Genomic DNA, 20926 nt, shown 5'->3' on the forward strand with positions numbered 1-20926 from the left:
ATTGCCATGCTCAGTTAGCCTGTGGAAGCACAGCAGATGAAGCCCCAGGAGTGGCATGCATGGCTAGGCTTTGCCCACCCACCCACAGCTCCTGCATGAGGATAAGTGTCTGAGAACCACGTGTGCTGCTGGGGCAGGTGGGTTTGTCCTGGGGCTGGGGTCAGCATGTACTCAGCTGGGAGTGATGCCAGCTCTGTTGGTGCTGTCTGTAAAGCACCCTGTGACAAACAAGGGACTCCGTGCTGCTGCTTCTCCTGTGTGGTCCCATTTTTTGCCCATGTCCTGTTCTGCAGACCTCCAGGACAGCCAAATTGCCTCCGTGCCCCCACGGTGCGGGATGTGGGAAATGCCTGGCCACCTTCCATGGAAGATGGGTAGCTGCTGGGATCTGGGCCAGCTCCTTCCTTGCCGGTGGCACGGCTTGTCAGCCTGCTGTGTTTGCATTGTCTCACCAATATTTCACTATCCTGGGTCCTGAATGGAGCTTGCGGCCAAATTCCAGGCCAAAATTGCTCCTCTGGGCCTCAGCCCACCTGGGCAGCCAGCACCTCGGCACCTGATAGCCCTTGCCTGACTGGCTCCAGGGGCTACGAGTGCGGCACACGGCAGGGAAGGTGGTCGGACGCTGGTGTTGGACCTGACCTCCTGGCTGTCCATCTGCATATTCAGAAGTCGTTTCCAGCTGGTTGGCTGCCTCCGGCCTCCCCACTCCCTCTTTAAAGGCCCTGAGCGAGGCGGGAGGACGCGCCGGCACTGCCTCTGCGGCTGCCCGCGCCCCGGGGCTGCCCTCGGGCACCGCGCTCCCGGGGCCAGCCTGCGGGCATCGCGCTCCCTTTGCTGCCCTCGTCTCGGGCACCGGTGCCCCAGCCCAGAGCCATGCGGCGGCCGGGGAAGGCTCTGCGGGGAATCGCCGTCCGCAGGGACAGCCCGCCGCACCGTGCACGGCTGTCCCACCGAGGAGCGCCCAGGGAGCCCACGAGGGGCGGCTTCAGTTTTGGAGAAGGCACACTGCCCTCGTCTTCTGAGCATCTTCGTTCCGTTCCTGTCTTTTCCTCCAGGTAGGAGAAGTCTCGGCTGCTTTTTAGTGTTCTGGAGGGTGGCATTAGTGAAAGCTGCCAGTAAGAGTGGGGACCAAAGCACGCACTCGCTAACTTCGTGGGGAAAGAGCTGCAGCAGCAGGAGGAGTTTGCTTAGGGCAGCACCTGCTGGTCCTGGGGATGCTGCGAGGGGGAGCCAGGGCCACCCACAGCAGGCTGCCGTGGCCTGGGACGGGAGGCTCTACTCCCTCCCTCCAAATCTCCAGAAGAAAGACGGTGATGCTGAAAACCTCAAGCAGGTGGAGGTCACCTTGCCAGCTCTGAGTTGATCTGTTTAAAAGGAATGTATCACAGGTTCCAGGGGACTGGGAAACAGCCCAGGGGACAGGCAAGTTCCTGACTGACCCTGCTGTTGAGCACAGCAGATGAGAGAAATCGTGAGCAAGTGTCAAAATAAGGTGTTTCTGTAGAAAAACAAGTGAGGTTACAGGATCACACCACTGGGGAAGGATTAAGGCTGGATGGAATCTGTGACTGCAGTGTGTTTGCTGTGTGACTGTGCTGGGAGCAGAGGGCAGGCTGAGAGGCAGGGCAGGCAATGCTCAAGCTTGTGACACAAGGGCAAGGCAGGATGGTCAGAGCTGCTGGCGCCCCAGCCTTGTGCTGGCTGAGGATAAACTGAGCACTTTGAAAGGCCCTACACCAGACTCTTAGGAAAATGAAACCCTAATGGTCAGGATGGGTGGGGAGGCAACACAGATCAACATGTGGTGGCAGATAACCCAGAAAATACTTGGTTTGTCAAGACTATGGCTCTGCAAAAGGTAGAGCCTCCCAGGCACCTGCCTGGAATTCAGGGCGTTTGAAGAAAGGCAATCTGTGAAAAACCCTGAGAAGAAACCCATTTTCTACACTGCCTGGAGCAGCTACAGGGACAGGAGACTGATGGTGTTAAAAATGATCAGGTATTTCTGGGAACAGCAAAAGAATCTCAGACTTTAAAGGTGTCCGGAAAAGACAAGAGCTGTCCTAATTTAGCGGTGCGAAGCTGCTGCTAATTAATGAGGATAAGGAAGAAACATTCCTCAGGGATTGTTACTGTGTAATCGCCCAGGATACAATGTTTTACACTTTTGCAAAGCTGTGCAAGAGGGGAGTGAGCGGAGGGGGTGAATCCCTGCTCGGAGCCAGCATGACAATTTTAAGCCTGGGGCTGCTGGCTCAGTATTTTTTCTCTTCCCTGATAATCCCCATCCTCATTTCTTTTATTCAGTGTTTTGCCAAGCCCTTAGGGACCCCATGTTGCATTAGCCTGACCATCTCGATGCATCCTGCTCACAGCAGGTCACATTGCACTTTTACCCTCTCCGTGCCCTCCTGCACCGGGCTCTTTGTGCCGGCCCAGCCCGCAGGTGCTGCCCCCCATCCCCGAGCCCCGGGGGCTCTGCGGGGGTGTTGGGGCCAGCAGAGCCGGCAGCACCCGTGGCCCAGGTGCCTGTGTGAGTGCCTTCACCAGGGGTGCAGCTGCTCCTCCGCGCTGTGCCAGCACCCAGGAGCGCCAAACCCACCCTTTGCCCGGGTGTACGTGGCAGAGGGCTCTGCCTGCTGCTCCCTGCCCTCACAGCAGAGTCCACAAGCCCAGAGGGCAGTCTCCCCAATGCCTCTGGTGCAGATGCAGCTGGTGATGCATGAGGTTTGTGCTGCCAGGCACTGCCGGGCCCAAAGCAGGTTGTGAAAAACGCTAATCACTTGATTTTAAAAGTTTAAAAGTTTAATAGTACTAAAATGGTTATAAAAATAGTAATACAATTAGAGTAATAATAATTTGGACAATTTGGATTAGGACAATATGAGACAATAGTAACAAAGAGTTACGGACATCTGGGTACCTTTTTCTGGGCAGCACAAGCCCAAAAAAGGACCCTCGTTAACAAAGGATTAACCCTTAAAAACAAAAACCTGCTGCATATTCATATATCCCATACATGATGCATAAATTCCATTCAAATACAGGATTCTGTCTGGTCATCTTCAACTTCTGCCTCTGAATCCTAACAGTGCCTTCGAGGTGGGAAGAAGTTCGCTTCTTCTGATAAGAGGGCAACAAATTCTTTTTCTCTGAAAGATTTAGGTGTCTTGTGGCTGCTATCTTGCTGCGAGTCCTTTCTTAAAAAAAAAGTATCCTACATAGCATAGTTTCTATTCTAACATTTTTTTCATAACCTAAAACTATATTTAACACGCTACTTAAGAGAATTAATACAGCATTACTTTCTAACACAACACATATAATATTCATTTTAGTATGAATTGGTTGTGAAAAGCCAATCATAAAATACCCATTTTTCACAAGGTGAAATGTACTTTAGGCATGATGAATGCCTGGCTGGTAGGTGGGTGGTGGGGTGGTGCCCAGGGCATTGCTGCTGTCATGTGACATCTGACAGTCTGCTTACAGGTTTTGCAGTGCCTGGAGGTTTCTGTCTCGGTCACTCCCTGGTGAAATAGTTTTTGCAGGGGAGCAGGGATGCCATGAAAATCTGGGAGAAAAAAAATCTCTGGCCCTGTACTTGGAAAACCACTGTATGAGGTCCTGTTTCTTGCTCTTTCTCCAGTTTCACAGCACTAGCAGGCTGAAACATCAAACATCTGGAAGGCTGCCAGTCTGTCCAGGCAGGAAGAAGATAGGATGGACAGCAGGACTGGCCTTGAGCGGGATAGAGACCGTGCTGCTTCAGGGCATGGCCAGGGGCTGAAATTGGAGCCCTGTTTCCAGACTGACTCTCTCTTGCCTTCCCCCAGTGCATCCCTGATTCCACAGCTCCTCAGCCACACAATGGTTGGCAGGAACCTGGATCCCACTGTTCTCTTCCCTTCCTCTCAGGCAGTGGCCCTGCCTCATGACTACAAATGTGGTGCAAGCCTTGGAGAAGAAGCACAAGCCCTGGCTTTCCCCAGGACCCGCACCCCAGCTCCCCTGCCCTGTGCTGGTGGTGGGGACCAGCTCTCCAACCAGCACCCACGGGAGCAGCTCTGTGACCAGCACCTACGAGCCAAGCGGGCCAGGGTGGAGAGCATCATCCAGGGCATGAGCCTCCCACCAACCCCGCAGGCATCTGACACGAGCCTGGAGGCAGCTTTTGGGCATGAGAGGGAAAGGGGTGGGGAGATGCCCCAGGAGAGCAAGAGGAAGCCAAGAGTGCCCCAGCAGGGCATGGGGGCAGCTGGAAGAGTGGCTCCCACAGGGGGCAGCTCCCATGCCAAGGGCTGCCAGCAGCTGAAAGAGCAGCTCTGCTTCTTAGAGCAGCAGCTGAGGTGGCTTCAGGAGAAGTTCTACCAAGTCTGTGACTCTGAAGATGCTGCCCAAACACAGGAAGATTCAGAGACAGTGCAGCCACTGCCTGGAAAGCCCCAAGACAGACTGAACAAGGACAGTGGCACTGCCACCAGCAACCCACGGCGAGTGCCTCTCAGGAGGAGTGTCCTGGAGGCGTGTGGGCTGGAGGAGGCTGAGGACACAGGTGACACAGGTGGCCTGCCCTCGGCAGTGAGGGTGCTCTCACAGGCACTGAAGCACGAGCTGTCTGTGGTGACATGCCACGTAGTGGACTCTGTCCTGAAGACTCTCTGGCCAAAGGCAGACAGCCACATCCAGAAGCAGCACCACAGCCCTCCGATGCTGGGGCCAGATGCCAGGAGAGAGTATTCTGCTGGTGGGAAATGCAGAAAGCCACTTGCTAAGCCATCTGCCATGAATGCACCAGGCTCCCTGGGCTCACCCCAGACTGAGGCCTTGACAGGAGCTTTGGGGAAGAGCCTGGGCTCTTATGCTGCCTCCTTCAGCTCAAAGGGGGTCAGAAAATCCTCTCGGGTACCCAGCATGGGTTATTCCCTGGGCTCAGCCATGCCTGTCCAGCACAGCCAGCTGCTGAGCCAGCTGTTGGGCCATGGCCAGCACAGCCCCTGGGGCAGTGACTCTCGTGAGAGCCCATCTGCTCTGGAGAGGGGGGCAGAGCCCCTCAAGCTGCCCTGGGGATCTGTTAAACTGAGGTCATCGATTGTGAGACAGCAGCAGCACCATCCCCTGCCCCTGAGCCCTGCCAGCATGGAGAGCCTGGCACTGCTGCCAGCTGGCAGGGATGGCCATGGTGAGCTGCCAGCTGCAAATGATGGAGCATCCTTTGCCTCGACCCACATATCCTTTGGAGGCAGCTAGAGGTCCCTGGGGAATGCGCTCCCCTTGTCCTCTGGAGCCACAGCTTGGCACTGCCCCACTGGTCTCCACAGGGCCAAGGTCCCTGTTCCTCCATAGGGGCTAAAGAGGCGTGGGCAGGAAAGGAGCCCTAAGCCATGGAGGGGCACTGCCACTCCTCAGGGCTGGCCAGATGCTGTAGCGTAGCTGTGGGTACAAGCCAGGAGCTACCAAGCCTCCTCTTGGGCTGTACTGGGGGTCCTGTCATCCTAAACCATGAGCAGGAGTCTCATAGAAATTCTGGCTCTCACAAGACTATGAAGTGCTGTGGGGAGCATTAGCTTCATCAGGGATTCTCAAGGGAAAAACCAGTGGCTGTCCAGCCAAGGATGAACCCCCTTTTCCCCCCGACAGGCCAGGAGGGGCTATGGAGGGCACTGGGCATGGTGTGCCAGGGGTGGTGCTCAGGGACATGCCGAGCTCGGGGTTGGCTACATGCAGGCTTTCCTTGACCCCAGGGCAGATGCAGGAGGTGCTGACCCCCGGGCACCTGAAGAAGGCCAAGCTGATGTTTTTCTTCACCCGCTACCCCAGCTCTACTCTGCTGAAGACCTACTTCCTTGATGTGCAGGTAAAAGAGCAGCAGCCAGAACCGCTGCTGGGCAGGGCTCCCACGTGGTGTGGCACCTAGCCTGCCTCCCTGGGAGGAGGAGGTGGTGTGGCACCTCCCTGCCTCCATGAGGAAAAGGCTGTTCTTGTGTCCCCCTGCCTTGCTGGCAGGAGATCTGGGACAATAAATAAACCCATTTATTTCAGCATGGGCTGCCCAGGAGCAGGTGCACAGGGCAGTGGCAGACATGGGCTATCAGCTCTTCACTCTGTGCAATTGAGTTATTCAGATTAAAGCACCCCATGGATGTGCCTTCTCACTGCAGGGCAGCTGGGATCTGAATCTCAGTGTGGAGAGCACATGGGACACGCTGATGTCACTGCCCCAGCTTGGAGCAGGGCTGGGTTTGGGCCAGCCCAGCAGCGCCTGGCTGGGTGTGCAGGGGCTCGGGGGAGGGAGGATCCAAGCTGGCCTAACACCATCCCCTGACTGTCCCCCCACCAGTTCAGCCGCTGCATCACTTCCCAGCTCATCAAGTGGTTCAGCAACTTCCGTGAGTTTTACTACATCCAGGTGGAGAAGTTTGCCCGGCAGGCCCTGCTGGAGGGTGTGGTGGATGCTTGCACTCTGCAGGTCTCCCGGGACTCAGAGCTCTTCCGTGCCCTCAACATGCACTACAACAAGGGCAATGACTTCGAGGTGAGGAGGGGGACAGGGGAAAGGGGGTGGTGGTGTTTGTGGGGGTCAGGAGGCACCATGGCATGGTGGTGTCACTGGCTGGTGCCTGTCTTGCTGCAGGTGCCAGGGCGCTTCCTGGAGGTGGCCAGCCTGACACTGCAGGAGTTCTTCAGTGCCGTCAGGGCAGGCAAGGATGCCGACCCCTCCTGGAAGAAACCCATTTACAAAATCATTTCCAAACTGGACAGTGACATCCCAGAAGGGTTCAAAGCTGCTGGCTGCTCCCAGGAACTGCTCCACAGCTGAGTGTCTGTGAAAGCAGCTCTGGGCTGTGTGTGCAGCCACCATGTGCGCCTCATGGGCACTCTGTACAGTACCTGTTATTTGAGGTATTCTCTCTCTGAGAGCCATGCACTCTCTGTAAGACATCTTCTTAGGTGAGGCCTATCACTTCCCTCATGTGCTGGGATTTTATGCTGCATTGCATATGCTGCATTATGTGTATTTTATTCTGCTGCTCAGAACTGGTGAGGACTGCCAGAAGGGACAGAGATGAAGCCATCAGGTTGGAGCCTGAGAAGTTGCCCTGTTCCAGCTCTCCCTATGATCCTGACTGAGCTGCCTTCATTCTCTCTTCCAGAGGGTCAAAAACCAGGGCAAACAGCCTTGCTGTTTATAAAACAGGAAGAGGTCCTAGTAGTGGGCAAAGTTTCCTTGGCACAGCAGACTAGCGGATGTACCGAGTCCAAAAGCATGACTCAGTTTCTGTCCAGATACAACACACCAGTGTCCAAAGAAAACAGCTGTTGAATTCCTGCGCTTCAAGCACTCCATGGGGATAGCTGTTCCTGTCTGGGATACGTAAAAACTATGTTTGTTGTAGCCAACAAGAATAACAGTCTCCTCCACCTCCCCTGTGCTGTTAGACCAGATCCCCCTGTGCAGCTCTGTGCTGTGGCCAAGCAGTGCGTGCTCTCCAGCAGTGTTCTCTGGCATGCTAGAAGACAGCAGGGTGCACAGCCAGCTCTGCTTGGCACTCCAAAGAGTCTCCATCAGCCCACCACCTAGGAGGAAACCCCCATGTTAAACACCCATCCACATTCCCTCACACCGCGCTCCTGCTGGCAAAACTGCCCCAAGCATCCTGTACTCTGCCCCTGGTGAAAGAGGAGAATGTGACTTGAGATCCATTAGTCCCTGTGGGTTTAACACAAGCTGGGGGAGAACTGGGCCTTGACATCTATAACCCCCTTGCTGTAAGGGCTGTAAACTCAAGGAAGTTTCTTTACCCTGTGGCCAAGATTTAGTGACCACTTTTCTACCTGATGGAGAAGTGTTTTGTGTTAAGGGCTCTCTAATCCTGACAGAGGTGGCAGTGGAGAGGAAAAGGCTGTGAAGAGGAGGGAGTCCTGACAGAGGCATGGCACGAGGGCACTGGGAGGGCAGTGATGAGCCACAAGATACTCACACAAAACCCTCAGGGAGAAGAAGACTGGGAAAAGGCCAAGGTAATTTTGGGTGTGCTGTAAGGTGTCAGCTGGTACTAGAGTGCAGCAAGTGACTCTTGAGAGGAGAATCACAGCTCCAGCATCAGTCAAGTGCATGGGGTGATCCACAGGCAATGCACCTACAGGAGTAAAGAAGTGGAAACATCAGGACATAGTGGGGAGCTCTGAAATAGGGGCAGTTTGACAATGGGTCCCCCCATTATGAGTGTGGCCACCCAGATTTCCTGCTTCTTTTTGTATATTTATTTCTCCAAGTTTGTATATTTTACACCACCAACACAAAATTTACATGATTACTTTTTAAATAAACACATTGTTTAAGTTACCCCTTTACATCCCTGATGACCTATTTGATGATGTCTGTTCTAAAGAGTTATCCTAGAAATTTCTGGCCTTTTGCTAGGAAAAATAATACTGCAGAAAAAGGGCAGTCCTTCTGCCAGCACCTCTGTGGGGTCAAGCAGGCCCCACTAACCAAAACCAGCTCCTTTAAACCTTCCCCCTCACCCCAGTGCCTCATGGTTAGTCTGCTCTGGAGTGCAACTTGTGAGGATCAGCAAGGGGGCTGGAGGCACACAGAGCCATATCCCAAAGCTTAAGGGTGCTGGACTCAAATGTACAACATCAGATAAATGCTGCTGGTGATACCATGAATGTGCCATTCCTGCAGGCAATAATGACCCCAGAGCTTAAGTAATGCTTTGGATAGGCAAAACCAAAGCTGCTGGAAAGGGGAATGATGGACTGGCTTAGGGAAGGGTCAGCAAATTCATCTGTTCTAGCTAAATAATTAGGGAACATAAGGTACAGGTTTACTGGAGGCATCCTGCTGAAACAAAGCCTCTCACACAGAGCTCCTGGTGGGGGTAGCAGTTTCTTGCTTCCTGTGGTAACATGCAAGTCCATGAGTGTCAGTAAAACAGCAGATAGGGGACTGAGGACAAGACAGTGCTCCAAATCGCAGTCACACAGTGGCTGAGGTTGTAGGAGATGTCTGGGGGTCATCTTGTTAAACCCCCTGCTCTAGCAGGGCCACTGAGATGGCTGCCCAGGAACATGTCAGAGGGGTTTTAAGTGTCTCCAAGGAGGGAATGTTCGTGAAAGGGTCCTTCCCTCAAACACACATTAATGAAGACATTTAACAGGACTAGACTATTTGCAGCAGTATTTTTGCTCCAGTGGTTGTCCTATAATTACAAGTGGGAACTAAAGAGCTGTGTATTACACTGGTTTTTGGGAAATGTGGGCCAGTATGACCACGACAAACAGCATCTGGCACCAGTTACCCTTTGCCTGTGCTGAGGTCTCACTACTTGTATCCATGGGTTCTATTCTTACCATGTAGATTTCCCATCCAACAAAGATGTTAAAAAAACCCCCAAGAAACCCCAAAATAGACAAACAAAACACCCCCATAACATCCTCCCCAAAACAACAACAACAAAACCAAAACAAACTCTCAGAAAACAAAACAAAAGGCCCCCAGCATGGCTAGAGAGACTGCAAAGGACTCAAGATTACAGGCCACTTGAGCCATTGGCTGGCATCTTCTTTGGCAGCTTTTTAACCTCTGTCTACCTTCAGCCAAGTGCAACAGAGACCACAGAAGCATCAGAGGTGCAGAGGTAGAATCTTCCCACTTTTTTGTCACCCTGTGGTCCTCCTGCAAGCAGAGATCCTGCCTGGGGAGCCTGGAGTGCAGCTGCCTCCTCCAGGGCCACTTGTCTGTTTGGAAGCAAGGGGGGTGCACTCAGACAGGCACAACTCTGCTGCTGAAGCTGAGTGAGCTGAATCAAAAAGCCTTGTGCTCCTATGAGAGCCTGGGAGAGCAGCAGGCAGCTGAGAAAGAAGGAGCTCACACTGCCTTCCCTCCTACCTAAGTCACAAAGTACTGATATGGAGAAGGCAGTACCTCTGCTGGGAGGTGGGGAAAGCTGGAGTTACTCTAGGGGCAATGGAGCCTGAAGAGTGAGGGAAACAGGGTATGAATTCCAACACTGTCCAGTTACTGGTGGGGTTCTGCAGGGCTCCAGTTCTCTTCAACATCTCAATGACTTAGGAACAAAGGAATACTCAGAATACTAAGTTTGCCAATGTTAACTCCCTTGAGGGCAGAGAGGTCCTACAGAGAGACCTCAACAAATCAGACAGATGGGCACCAATTGTATGAAGCTGAACAAGGGCAAGAGCTGGACTCTGCACCTGGGATGGGGTAAGCCTGGCTGTGTGTCTCCACCATCCTCAGAAGGTGAAGCAGAGGGGCAGGCACTGACTTCTTCTCTCTGGTGCCCAGTGACAGGACTTGAGGAAATGGCATGAGGCTGAATCAGTTTAGGTTAGATATCAGGAAAAGGTGTTTTACCCCGGGGGTGGCTGGAAACTGACACAGACTCCCCAGGGAAGTGGTCACAGCCCCAGGCTTGACAGAGTTCAAGAATTATTTGAACAATGCTCTCAGACACATGGTGTAACTCTTAGGGTGTCCTGGGCAGAGAGGGGAGTTGAATTGGATGATCCTGATGAGTAATTTCCACCTCAGCATATTCTATGCTTCCATGACATGAAGGTTTCACTACCTGTGCTGTGCAGAGCATGGTGTGTAAGGTCATTTACATTCTAGTTGTACCCAAGACATAGAAGCTAGTTTTCAAACAAAGCCTAATGGGTGCCACCACAGAGAGAGTCCTACTGAAAAAGTGAGTCTGCTTGGAGGGCTGAGGGGAGAAGGGAGAGCTACTGCCCACACAGAGACTATGATCATGACTCCCAGGCTTGGCTGGGCTCTTGCTTCACCATTTTCCACTAATTAGCCAAGGAAATAATTTGGGTAGTGCAGTCACTACTGCTGAGTTTCACCTTTAAATAAAAAAAAATCCTTTCCTTCCCTCTATCCGAATTTCTGTGGTACATGCAGAAACCCACAGGCACTCGCAACTATCTCCTCTGGGAACAATTCCTCAGGGCTATCCTTTAACATTTCCAATTGCATTCCCAGCCCATCCACAACAGCACACAGAGTCCACACAGCTATACAGCAGCAAAGGCTGCTAAATATTTAAAATCACTGATTCCTGCCTCCAGGCTATGGCTGCTGAAAGAGGGAGGTGTGACCACACTGACTAAGCTGGCAAGGGCCTGAGAGCTCTTATGTACTCCTCTATGTTAATACCTACTATAAGAGCCCTTATTACTCATATGTAGCTAATTAGAGCTTGAAGAAGTTCCTACTGAGTGTTTGCCCTGTATACCAAAATAGTTTGGGGGAAATTGACAATAAAACAAATCTGTTTTTTCATTTATTTCATTTAATGACTTGCAACTGTCTCCAGTGACTGAACCAGCCCTAGAAGGTCCCAGCTCAAAAAATGTTTGTGAAAGGGTCCTTCCCTTGAACATGCATCTTAGATTCTTATTTGACATCAGGGCAGCTCTCCACATAAGTATCCCTTAGTGAGCCAGTGGCCCATGTTCATGAAAACTCAGTATTTGCTGTCCCATTATAAGCACTGGAAGGACAGATTAATCCAGTGTACAATTACCACATTTGAGAGATGTGACTTTTCACTGGACAAGACAGCCCTTCCTCTGCCTCTTGTGCACAGTGCTGCCTGTGCTGCAGACCAAGCACCACCTGGGGAGAAGGTGAAGCAAAAAAAAAAAAAAGCATGGAGAGACTGTGGAGAGCAGTCTTGAGAATAAAACAGGCTGTGGGTCACTCAGGACAGACTGGTATGTCTAGCTGATAGCAAAAGCTTTTTCCTTTTGCACACCAAGAAATAATGTATGACTTGAACCATGGACCAGGACATGTGAACTGGGGCTATGCCAGGTGCCATTGCAGAGCAGCAGCCAGGTGAGCTGTTCTCCCTTGACTTACTCAATGAAAGCCCTGTTTTGCCAGTGGGAAAGGAGCCACACAGCCATGGCTGCCCTGGCTCACCAGCCTGCTGTAGCAGCTCAGGTGCAGAGATGAGGATGCTGGAGAAGGGAGATTGGAGCTTTGCCCAGACATGACACCACAGGCTTGACACCGTGACAGGGAGGCCATCCTGTAACCCAGGGGCTTTTGAGGGAGATACTCTGATCAAGGGCACACAAAGGAGTGAGCACAACCAGCCTCTGCTGGAAGCTGTCTCCACCACCCAAACCCCACAGGCTGGTGCTTGTCTTGGAGGGGAGTGGCTGGGGTGGGAGAAGAGGACAGACAGGCTGTGAGAGAAAAAGCACACACATATGTATGTCCATGCATATACATACAGCAAACCATTAAATCAGTTTTTAAAAGCAAGCCTGGTAGAGAAGGATTGAGAATGGCTATTCAAGTAAAACCAGGGAGAGCTGTGCACAGATCTGAAGAAAAAGCAGATTTAAGTCAGCACTCAACACTTGTGAGGACAGAGTTCATATTCATATACTAATTCCTTCTTATCTAATGATACTGGCTGCTGAGTGGCAGGTGAAGTCTCATGTTCAACATTTTCCTTTTTCTGGTAACATACAAACATTAGACCTAAAATTTGAGAAAATTTCTGTTTTTCTTTCCTTTAGATAGCTTTTAGCATTTTTACAGCAAGCAATCCCCCCTGTCATCATCTTCTGCAGTATTTCTACAGGCTTTCCAAATTTAGTCATGTTATTTGGCACTAGGCTTTTGATTAAAAGTTTAAAGGGTAATTTTCACTTTATGTACTGGGGTTAAACACTGTTCTTGTTTTTGCTAAGCCAGTAAAACAGGCACTACAGATGACCTACTAAGCAACTCTTAATGACACAGCATAAAGTCCAACTAGCATGAACTAAAGTGGCAGCTTCCCTCCTGGTGTTTATTGCCTTCAGATTAGTTGTTTTACTAGATTTAAAAGGATCATTTTAAAATGTGCCAGTCTGTACCCAATAGCTCAATCTTTTTATCTTACTACAATCATAGAAAATAAGCAGCTAAAACTAAGTGGTGAAGTGAAAAGGTGAGTATATGAAAAATACAAATGGAGGAAAAAAACCCATGACACTTCAAGGAGGATATTTTACTGGATTTCCCAAAGCACATTTGTGTGACCCATAGCTTTACACAAAGAAATGATAAAAAATACCTTGCATTATTTAAAAAAATACCTAACATGTACACATATAAACATGTATCTATATATCTCAATAGAAAACCTCTCCTCATTTTGTTCTCAGAGAGCAAACACAGAATATACAACAACTTAAGTAATTGTTTTTTATGTCTAGTTTCCAGCTTATTAAGAAAATGTAACCATAAGGAGAATAATAAAAGCAACAAAGAATTCATGCTCAAGGGAAAAGTGAGGCCAGCCCTATAGATCTCTGCATGTACTAAGTCCCTATTATTGACATTGCAACCTGTGTTGAAATAAAAACAATTACAAAGGTTCATTTTAGATAAAATGCTTTAGGGATAGTACCTACAGTTACAAAGAGGTAGTGCTGTAAAATGGTGTTTTTCAAACCCAGAGTGCTTGCCCCTCTTGCACAATCATTATAAAGCTGAACTATCACCTGTTCATGTTTCCCAATGTCCAAGGCTGCAGCTGTGAGCCCACAGATTTTCAGTTTGTTGGAAGGCTGTGCCCATAAAAAGGCATTTCCTTCTGAGCACAGAACACCAGGTGCTTTTTACTTGGCAGTGCTCTTCAAATAACCTCTTGGGAAAGCACAAGCTCCAGTGTAGCACCCAGAGTCACTGCTGCTGTCAGAGCTCCACTGCTCTGTGACTTCAAACAAAACATTTTTTCTTTGACTTCAAACAAACCACTTATTCCGCAGCTATCTAACCCCTGAGCTTCATAGCAATCACCTCCATTTCTGACTAAACTTCTAGTAAGCAATGTTATCCAAAAGACCAGGGCAATTCTTACAGGAACTGGAAGCATCAGGAAGTAAGAAACATCATCTTGGTAATGGTCTCGGCAGTGACAGTATTCATGGCACAGTTCTTGGCTGTAATGAAGTTGTAGCAGACCAGGCCAAGGAGGCAGTGTGTGATCTGGTGAGAAATGTTCTGCTTCAAAAACTTCACGTAGCTTTGATTATTTATTGAAATGTACAGAAGTGACAATACTATACTCACCCATGTGTCAGCACACAACTGGAGACATGTCCATTAACACTGTATGACTTGCTTGTGTAAGCATCTTCCAAACTGCAGTGTAACCAGGATGCTGCTGGCAATGTTTTCTGCATTTGAATAGTCATACTGACCAGGGAAACAAAATCCTTGCAGGTCCTGGGCTTACTCATAAAGATGACTGCACGTCATTTTTTAGAAGGGGCCACCTCATGCTAGGAGGAATGACCTTTGGATTGGTGTTTCTTGACAAGTTACACTGGAGAAGATTGCAGTGGCACAGAGCATCTGTTTGGTGCAGAATAAATTGTTGTTGTGTGAACTCTTGAGTAGCTAAGACAAAACTACAGAATCATCTTTCTCTTGAGCTGTTGTAAGGCTGTTTCTGTAAAACTGCTTTGGGTATGTCAAGGAAGAAAAACAAGCAATTTCTTTCCTTTACACCCTCAGCAACACCAATGACTATCCCATCCCCTGGTATCTAGTGGTATTGATACACTCTAAACACCACTCCACCATTGGTGATGATTTGCCTCCAAATTTATTGCCAATGAAAAGCAAGTTTAGCTCTTCACTGTGTCATGAATCACAGGCCAACACTTATGTGGGAATACTCTAACTTGACAAATAATGAGTATGAAGGCCTCAGTCAGTAACCACAGTTATCAATACAAGATCTTACCTCTCTTAATATTACTGTGTGGCTTGTTATGTCAGCCACAGCCAACCATCCACCTCAGGGCCATCCAACTGCTTTTTTCTGCAGAGGCTGTTCTCTGGCAAATAGTGGCAGTAGCAGTCCTTGGCAGAGCAGCTTCTCATTGTAAACGATGCTGGAACCAGTGTGGGAGGTGTTCTTTGGGAGCATTGCACTGACATCTCCTGAAAGCAATATGTAGTGCCCTGAAGGCCCTTTTAGAAAAGTTTACTGTGCCTTGCATCATCCCTGAGACATAGTCATGATCCAAAGATCTTGCTGCTTCAGCAGTTCACAAAACAGTTCACCATTTCTCAAAGCTGCTCCTATAAGCCTTTTGTGCCAGTTCAATTGTCTTTATTCAGTCTATTATTGAATGGAATTCAGTCTATTATTGAATATGTTTGCAATCATTCAGTGACTTTTTCCATGGGAAATAAACCATAGAATTGCAAGTCCACACCCAAAACATAACATCTCTAGCACAATGAAAGCTAAAGCTGCGAAAGGATTCTCAGACTTAGGAAATAATAATAAAGAAATCTGGGGGAGAAGGAGGTAGAGAGGATAGAGAAATGCAAGCACTGTTGATGTAACTCAGATATCATGCAGGTGTAAAACAGAAATCTGTAGAAGTAATGAAGTAATGACAAGGTAAGTATGGCATTCCAAAAAATCCGGTCCTACCTGGGAAAGATCTACATGTGATAGCTCTAAATCCTGTTACAAATAAAGGAGCACTGAGAATTAAGAGGGAGGAAGGTTTTGTGCAGATGCCTCTCCAATGTCTGTTTTCCCCCATATGATATTTAAACACAGCTGTAGCACTGGGAAAGTGTCCTGCCATGATAACTGATTTCTGCACTGATAAGATTGAGCACACAGTTATGTTATCATTACACTTGACCATAGCATGCCTTCAGACATTGGGCATGCCTCAGCACATGAATCCACATCCCACACAACTCCAAACGACAAGACACTCATCCACCATCCTGCACGAAGATGGAGCATTCCCCCAAATGCAAAATGGAAGAGGGAGATCCAAAACATCAGTAAAATAATTGCTTTAAAGGCATCTGAATATTCTTCTCAAGCTACATTTGAACCACATACACTGCAACGAGACTACAACAGGTAGGCTTTGGAGTAAAAATGAGGCTGTTTAAGCCCAAGTTAACTTCAGGGCCATCCCTTCAGCCTTACAGCAGACTTTCTTTGGCTATTGAGAGAAGGGAAAGAAGATACAAATAGTTATATTCTTAATAAAGCAACATGCAGATTGCCAACTTCTTGGAAAAGAATATTCATGTTCCTCCCTAACTGTAAAGTACCTCCTGCAAACTGTGCAGCACTCATACTGCACATTGTGCAAACCTATTTGAACAGTTGGCATTACAGCTGCAAGTTTGTTCCATTGTGACAGATCTCCGTAGTGCCTCTGGATCCAGCTGAAGTTCTGAGTCTTCTTAGCAGAGAAAAGTTAGCAGGTTCTTCTACAAGAAGTATCCTTGGTGTTTTGGCTTGGATGTTTATCCTTATTTTTCTTCACTCCAAGAAGAAAAAATCCAAAACCAAAACCCACAAAAGATGCAATAAAAAACTCTGGAAGGCTTCAGAAGCATTATTTCTTACTACAATATATTTAAAGACTTAACACTCCAAAAACAGATATTAGAAAGTTAAAATCCATTTTCCATTAGAAGTCAAACGTTGTAAAGGTTTTTGGGAGGATATATATGACCGTTCAATTTTGATGCCTCTCATTATAGCAGAAGAAAGATCTTGTTCCATGTTTATACTCAGCAGGTTCAATGAAGCACAAAATCTTGACTGTGACCTGCAAGTGGTACTCTACACAACAGCACAATGTTAATCACTGATTTTTTTTTCATAGAAAAGTAGCCTTTCCTTCATGAAGTAGAAGTTACTGGTTTATAACTGTATCAGGCAATATGAAACCAGAAAAATCAAATTATTCTGTAATAATAGCACGTTTTTTCCCCCCAATTTAATCCTAATGTGAATTCAATGCTTTAGTGCCATCTGATTGTCATTACCTGAAAAATCTTGATTTCTGGGTGACTAATTGAGGACATTTGGTACCAGACTAGTAGATCTGTCCATGTCTTCAAAGAAAAGAATTTGGCAACTGTAGTTCAAGAGAAATTGGACCTCAAAGCATAGCAGTAAAGACTCATCACTTGCACAAGAGTTTTGAGCATCCACAGATGAATATATTGAAACAATGTGGGTATTTGTCTGCAAGGTTTTCTGGCCTTCAAACAGTGATATGGTCTTCTCAAAAACCCAGAAGCCACATATTTGCAAAGGCTTGTACATGGGTCAGTAACAGCAGTCAAATAAAACTTTTATTACTGTTTGCATCAAACTTACCAAAACAGAACCCCCCCCCCCGAATTGCTGTTTAAGATATCTTGTCATCCACATACAGTGTATGTCACCACTGAAGTAATTTTCAATAGAAATATTTAGAGTTTCTGCAATTAAAGGCTATATACACTCTGACACCAGGAAGACTTGCTGCTGTTCCCTTCCTGTGCTAATCCCAGAGAATTAACATCCTACAAGATTTAAACACAAAACATTTTACATTTCAAAGACTTTTTTCTTTCCTTTGGTAATGTTTCAGTTTACATGTAACCCTTCAAAAGCTTCTTCAAGACAAACTGCTTTCTAAATCTGCTTGCTCAACTATACTCTTGACCTGCAGGCAAAAAAATGGCAGGGATTAATTTAAGATTCTCCTCCATAAACATATATACAGCCAGTAGCTAAATGAGACATCTCAGATAGTGGAGCTGCTAGCACATTCTACCCACACAAGACAGATTCCAGCTCTGATAATTAGAGTAAAAGTACATGAACTTCTTTTCCTTCTTTGGGTTTGGTTCCCCCCCCCACCCCAAGGACCACTGCAGTTATAATTTCTCTCCAAAGACAGCAACATCACAGGAATTGATGATGACAACCTTGCAGTCTTAAGGTATTTTTAAGAGTACTAACTGTTCAAACAGTAACTTCATATAGGAATATACTGGTCCCAGCAGACAGTTCAGATGCCCTCCTAAAGCATAGCATGAGGAATTTCTGGTGTAAAGCTGAACATCCGTTCATACAGGTGTACATTGACCAGTTATGGAAACAAAAGTTGTCCCTGTACACACATACAAGGGAAACAGTATAGAGAAACACTTGACTGACAGACACTCCAGAGACAAGCTGTAGGGAGAGGTCTCCTCCAGCAAAAAGATTCAATCCGGGAGTTCCATGAGGTAGAAAAATCTTAGGAAAAAATGAAACTGTGACATTTCCACCAAGACAACTTTACATCTTTGGTTCTGCATATTGAAATACTAAATCCTACAATTCAAAGAGACTAGAGCCTCCTGTCAAGAAACCTGTCACAGAATAGAAAATATAAGCAACTTCAAAACACTTCTGCCTCTCCATTTGCACTAACTTGCTGTGCCTTTGTTTGGTAACAGTACTTCAGCTTACCTGATTTAAGCAAAATTGTCAATAAAAATACATTCTTCTTCCAAAGAGTATTAATCAGCTAGAAGGTGATAATTTACCTGAATGGAATATTGCTGTTATTAATTTTCCAATCTACATTCAAGAGGAAGACTTAAGGCTCCAGGCTGCAGATTCAGTACCATGCAAATTTGGAAGAGAAATCGCAGTTGCTGGAACACTCCAGAGGTAAGAATAAAACAAAGCAGTTTCATCATGAAGAAGTAAGTGATTAATCCTGAGCAGAAATAGTAAGTGTTCCTTGGAGTAAACAGTCCTTTAGTTTGTTGAAGGATTCTGACTCACGCATGTAGAAATAGATGAACAGAAGAGAAAACAATTTTGATTTAAGTTTTACAAGAGAATAAAGATGATTGTCCTAGAGGCTCAAAATCAGAAATGTGCCATTCATATTTTAAATTCTATGAAACTTTTGTTCTTTGTCTTCTCATTTCTCTTATGACAAGAAAACTAAGTATAACCACAGTTTAAGAATAGCTGATGCTCCAAGTGCACAGATCTCAAGTGAGAAGGCTACCTCTGCTCCTCAAATATTTTACCTCATAGTATGCAAGTTGTCCTGCTGCAGTTTGATCACAAATTGTCAGTGGACCCAAGATCAGAATTTAGAACTCATTTTCTAGAGGTTATCTGGGAAACATTAAACAGTGAAGAGAGACATAACAGAAAGAAACCATATATCTATCATTATTTAGCTTCCTGAGGATGCATGCCATGCGAACATTCCATAAGCAAAGAAAACGCAGTACTGTTTCTCCTTTCCAGTCCTTGAATGCTGAATTACAATACTCCCAGGAGAGTTCCAGGCCTTCAGTTCAGTCAGCTCACAGCTACCTAGCTGCATGCTGCCAGAGACAGCATGAACTTCATAGCAAAAAAGCATCTTTTGCTTCCAAACCCAGCTCAACCACATTTCTCCAAATCCAAGGTCTGTCCAGTATTGCGTGGGTGGCAACAACATGAGATGGCACAATTTGCTAAGGGAAATTGTCTCCTAAGGGCTCAGAAAATGATTCATCATGACAGCTGCATTTATATAAATGAACAAAGTATTTTTTCTTCTGGTAATAATAAATTTGTTTAGGTGTCCCACAAGCAGAATTACTTTATTCCTTTCAAAAGGATTCTCAAAGTGTCCTGATGATGTTGAAATCTCAAATTGGGAAAAACTGATTTTGGCTGGTGAGGTCACGTTCTTCTCTCTCATTTGAAAGCACACTACCAACAGACTATACTTCTGTAGGAATCACACTTTCTAATGTGACTTGCAACTTACAGTTCTATGATAATTTTTAACTATTCAACTGCATTAGACATGGGCTTTTTGGGGATAGGTTCATATTTGTTTCAGTGTAATGTCACAACTCTATTTTTCCGATTCAATCCTTTCAGAAAAGATACTGAAATCTTCTCAGTATCCCCAGGGTTACCTGAACAGTTGCTCAGAGATTAAAAGGCTTCTGAAAATATTTAAAACAACGCCTTACAAAGAGAAAAGAGCAGTGATGTATTCTATGTATTGACAGACAGGCAAGGAAAAACTAATGGACAGGGTTAACAAAGATGACTGAAGCAAAGTCCAAAAAATGCCAAACTCAACTTGATGTGTGAAAAGTAAAACTAACTTGTACCAATCCCAATTCTTCCCTTCAAAAGACTCAGAACTAATAATGTAAAGTAAGTTATTTATCTTTGTTGATGTAAAAATTCAAGGAAAACAGAAAAACAAATTTCTAGAACTGACCTAATACTCTCAGCTATTATTTCACTCTTTCTTACCATAATCAGACCATAACACTTAAAGAGCAATCCTACAGTAAAACACAAGGAGACTGAGGATGACAACTGTGCTCTATTCACATAGCACAGCATGTTGCACATTCCCTTGCAAAAACCACATGTACTTATCTCATGAGACAGGTAGCTTCAACATTAAAAAAGGCAAACTGACTTGAAAAAAACCGAAGTGTCATAAGAAACTATAATTCACAGAAAATACTGTTTTAACAGTCAACTTTGGTGAGAAGGTAGCAACTCCATTCTGCAGTAGCTCATATTTTTTTCAGAGCTGAATTTTTCAATATGATGCACAGAAACAGCTCAACTTGGAGTTAGCACAATTGCATGCATGGTCAAAGACTGATCATTACATGAGAGTGCTAGATGCATATCTTCCTATTTAGGTACCAATGAAAGCTGAAATTCATTCTGCTCAGTGCTGTGAAAGGTTCTACTGACAATTTCAGTAAGCATAAGAGTAAGAGCTAAATCAGGATCACGACAATGTATTCTGTACTTAAGGACTTCCCAGACAAAAGCAAAATCACTAATTACCAAACTCTGGTTAGAAGCCAAGCAAGGGATTAGCTAGCTATTCTCAATTCTGCCAGCATCAATGATGAATTTTTCCTTTTTGCTTGTTTTCTTCAGTCACTGAATGTCTGGAGTATGTAGAATCTGCTATAGGTTGTAGTTCTGGCATAAGTTATTTTCTTTCAGAGCCACTTCCCATCAAGAAGTTGAAGAATGATCTGCTAAGCATTCAAACCAACTGAAAC

The 20926-nt window shown here is 46.6% G+C and overlaps 1 protein-coding gene across 2 annotated transcripts; it reads left to right on the forward strand.

Moving 5' to 3' along the window:
- The first annotated feature begins 538 nt into the window (after positions 1–538).
- PROX2 (prospero homeobox 2) lies at positions 539–9227 on the forward strand. 2 transcript variants are annotated; one of them, XM_064714581.1, is made up of 5 exons: positions 539–1058; positions 3653–5232; positions 5753–5860; positions 6344–6538; positions 6638–9227. In XM_064714581.1, the coding sequence occupies exons 2-5, from the start codon at positions 3727–3729 to the stop codon at positions 6821–6823; spliced, it is 1995 nt and encodes a 664-aa protein (XP_064570651.1). In that variant the 5' UTR covers positions 539–1058; positions 3653–3726; the 3' UTR covers positions 6824–9227. The 2 variants fall into 2 exon arrangements, with proteins under 2 accessions (XP_064570651.1, XP_064570652.1); XM_064714582.1 differs by having other exon boundaries at positions 540–1058; positions 3653–5185; positions 5748–5860.
- Positions 9228–20926: the final 11699 nt, after the last annotated feature.

This window comes from Zonotrichia leucophrys, chromosome 5 (assembly GCF_028769735.1).
Source record: "Zonotrichia leucophrys gambelii isolate GWCS_2022_RI chromosome 5, RI_Zleu_2.0, whole genome shotgun sequence".
NCBI classification, from domain to species: domain Eukaryota; kingdom Metazoa; phylum Chordata; class Aves; order Passeriformes; family Passerellidae; genus Zonotrichia; species Zonotrichia leucophrys.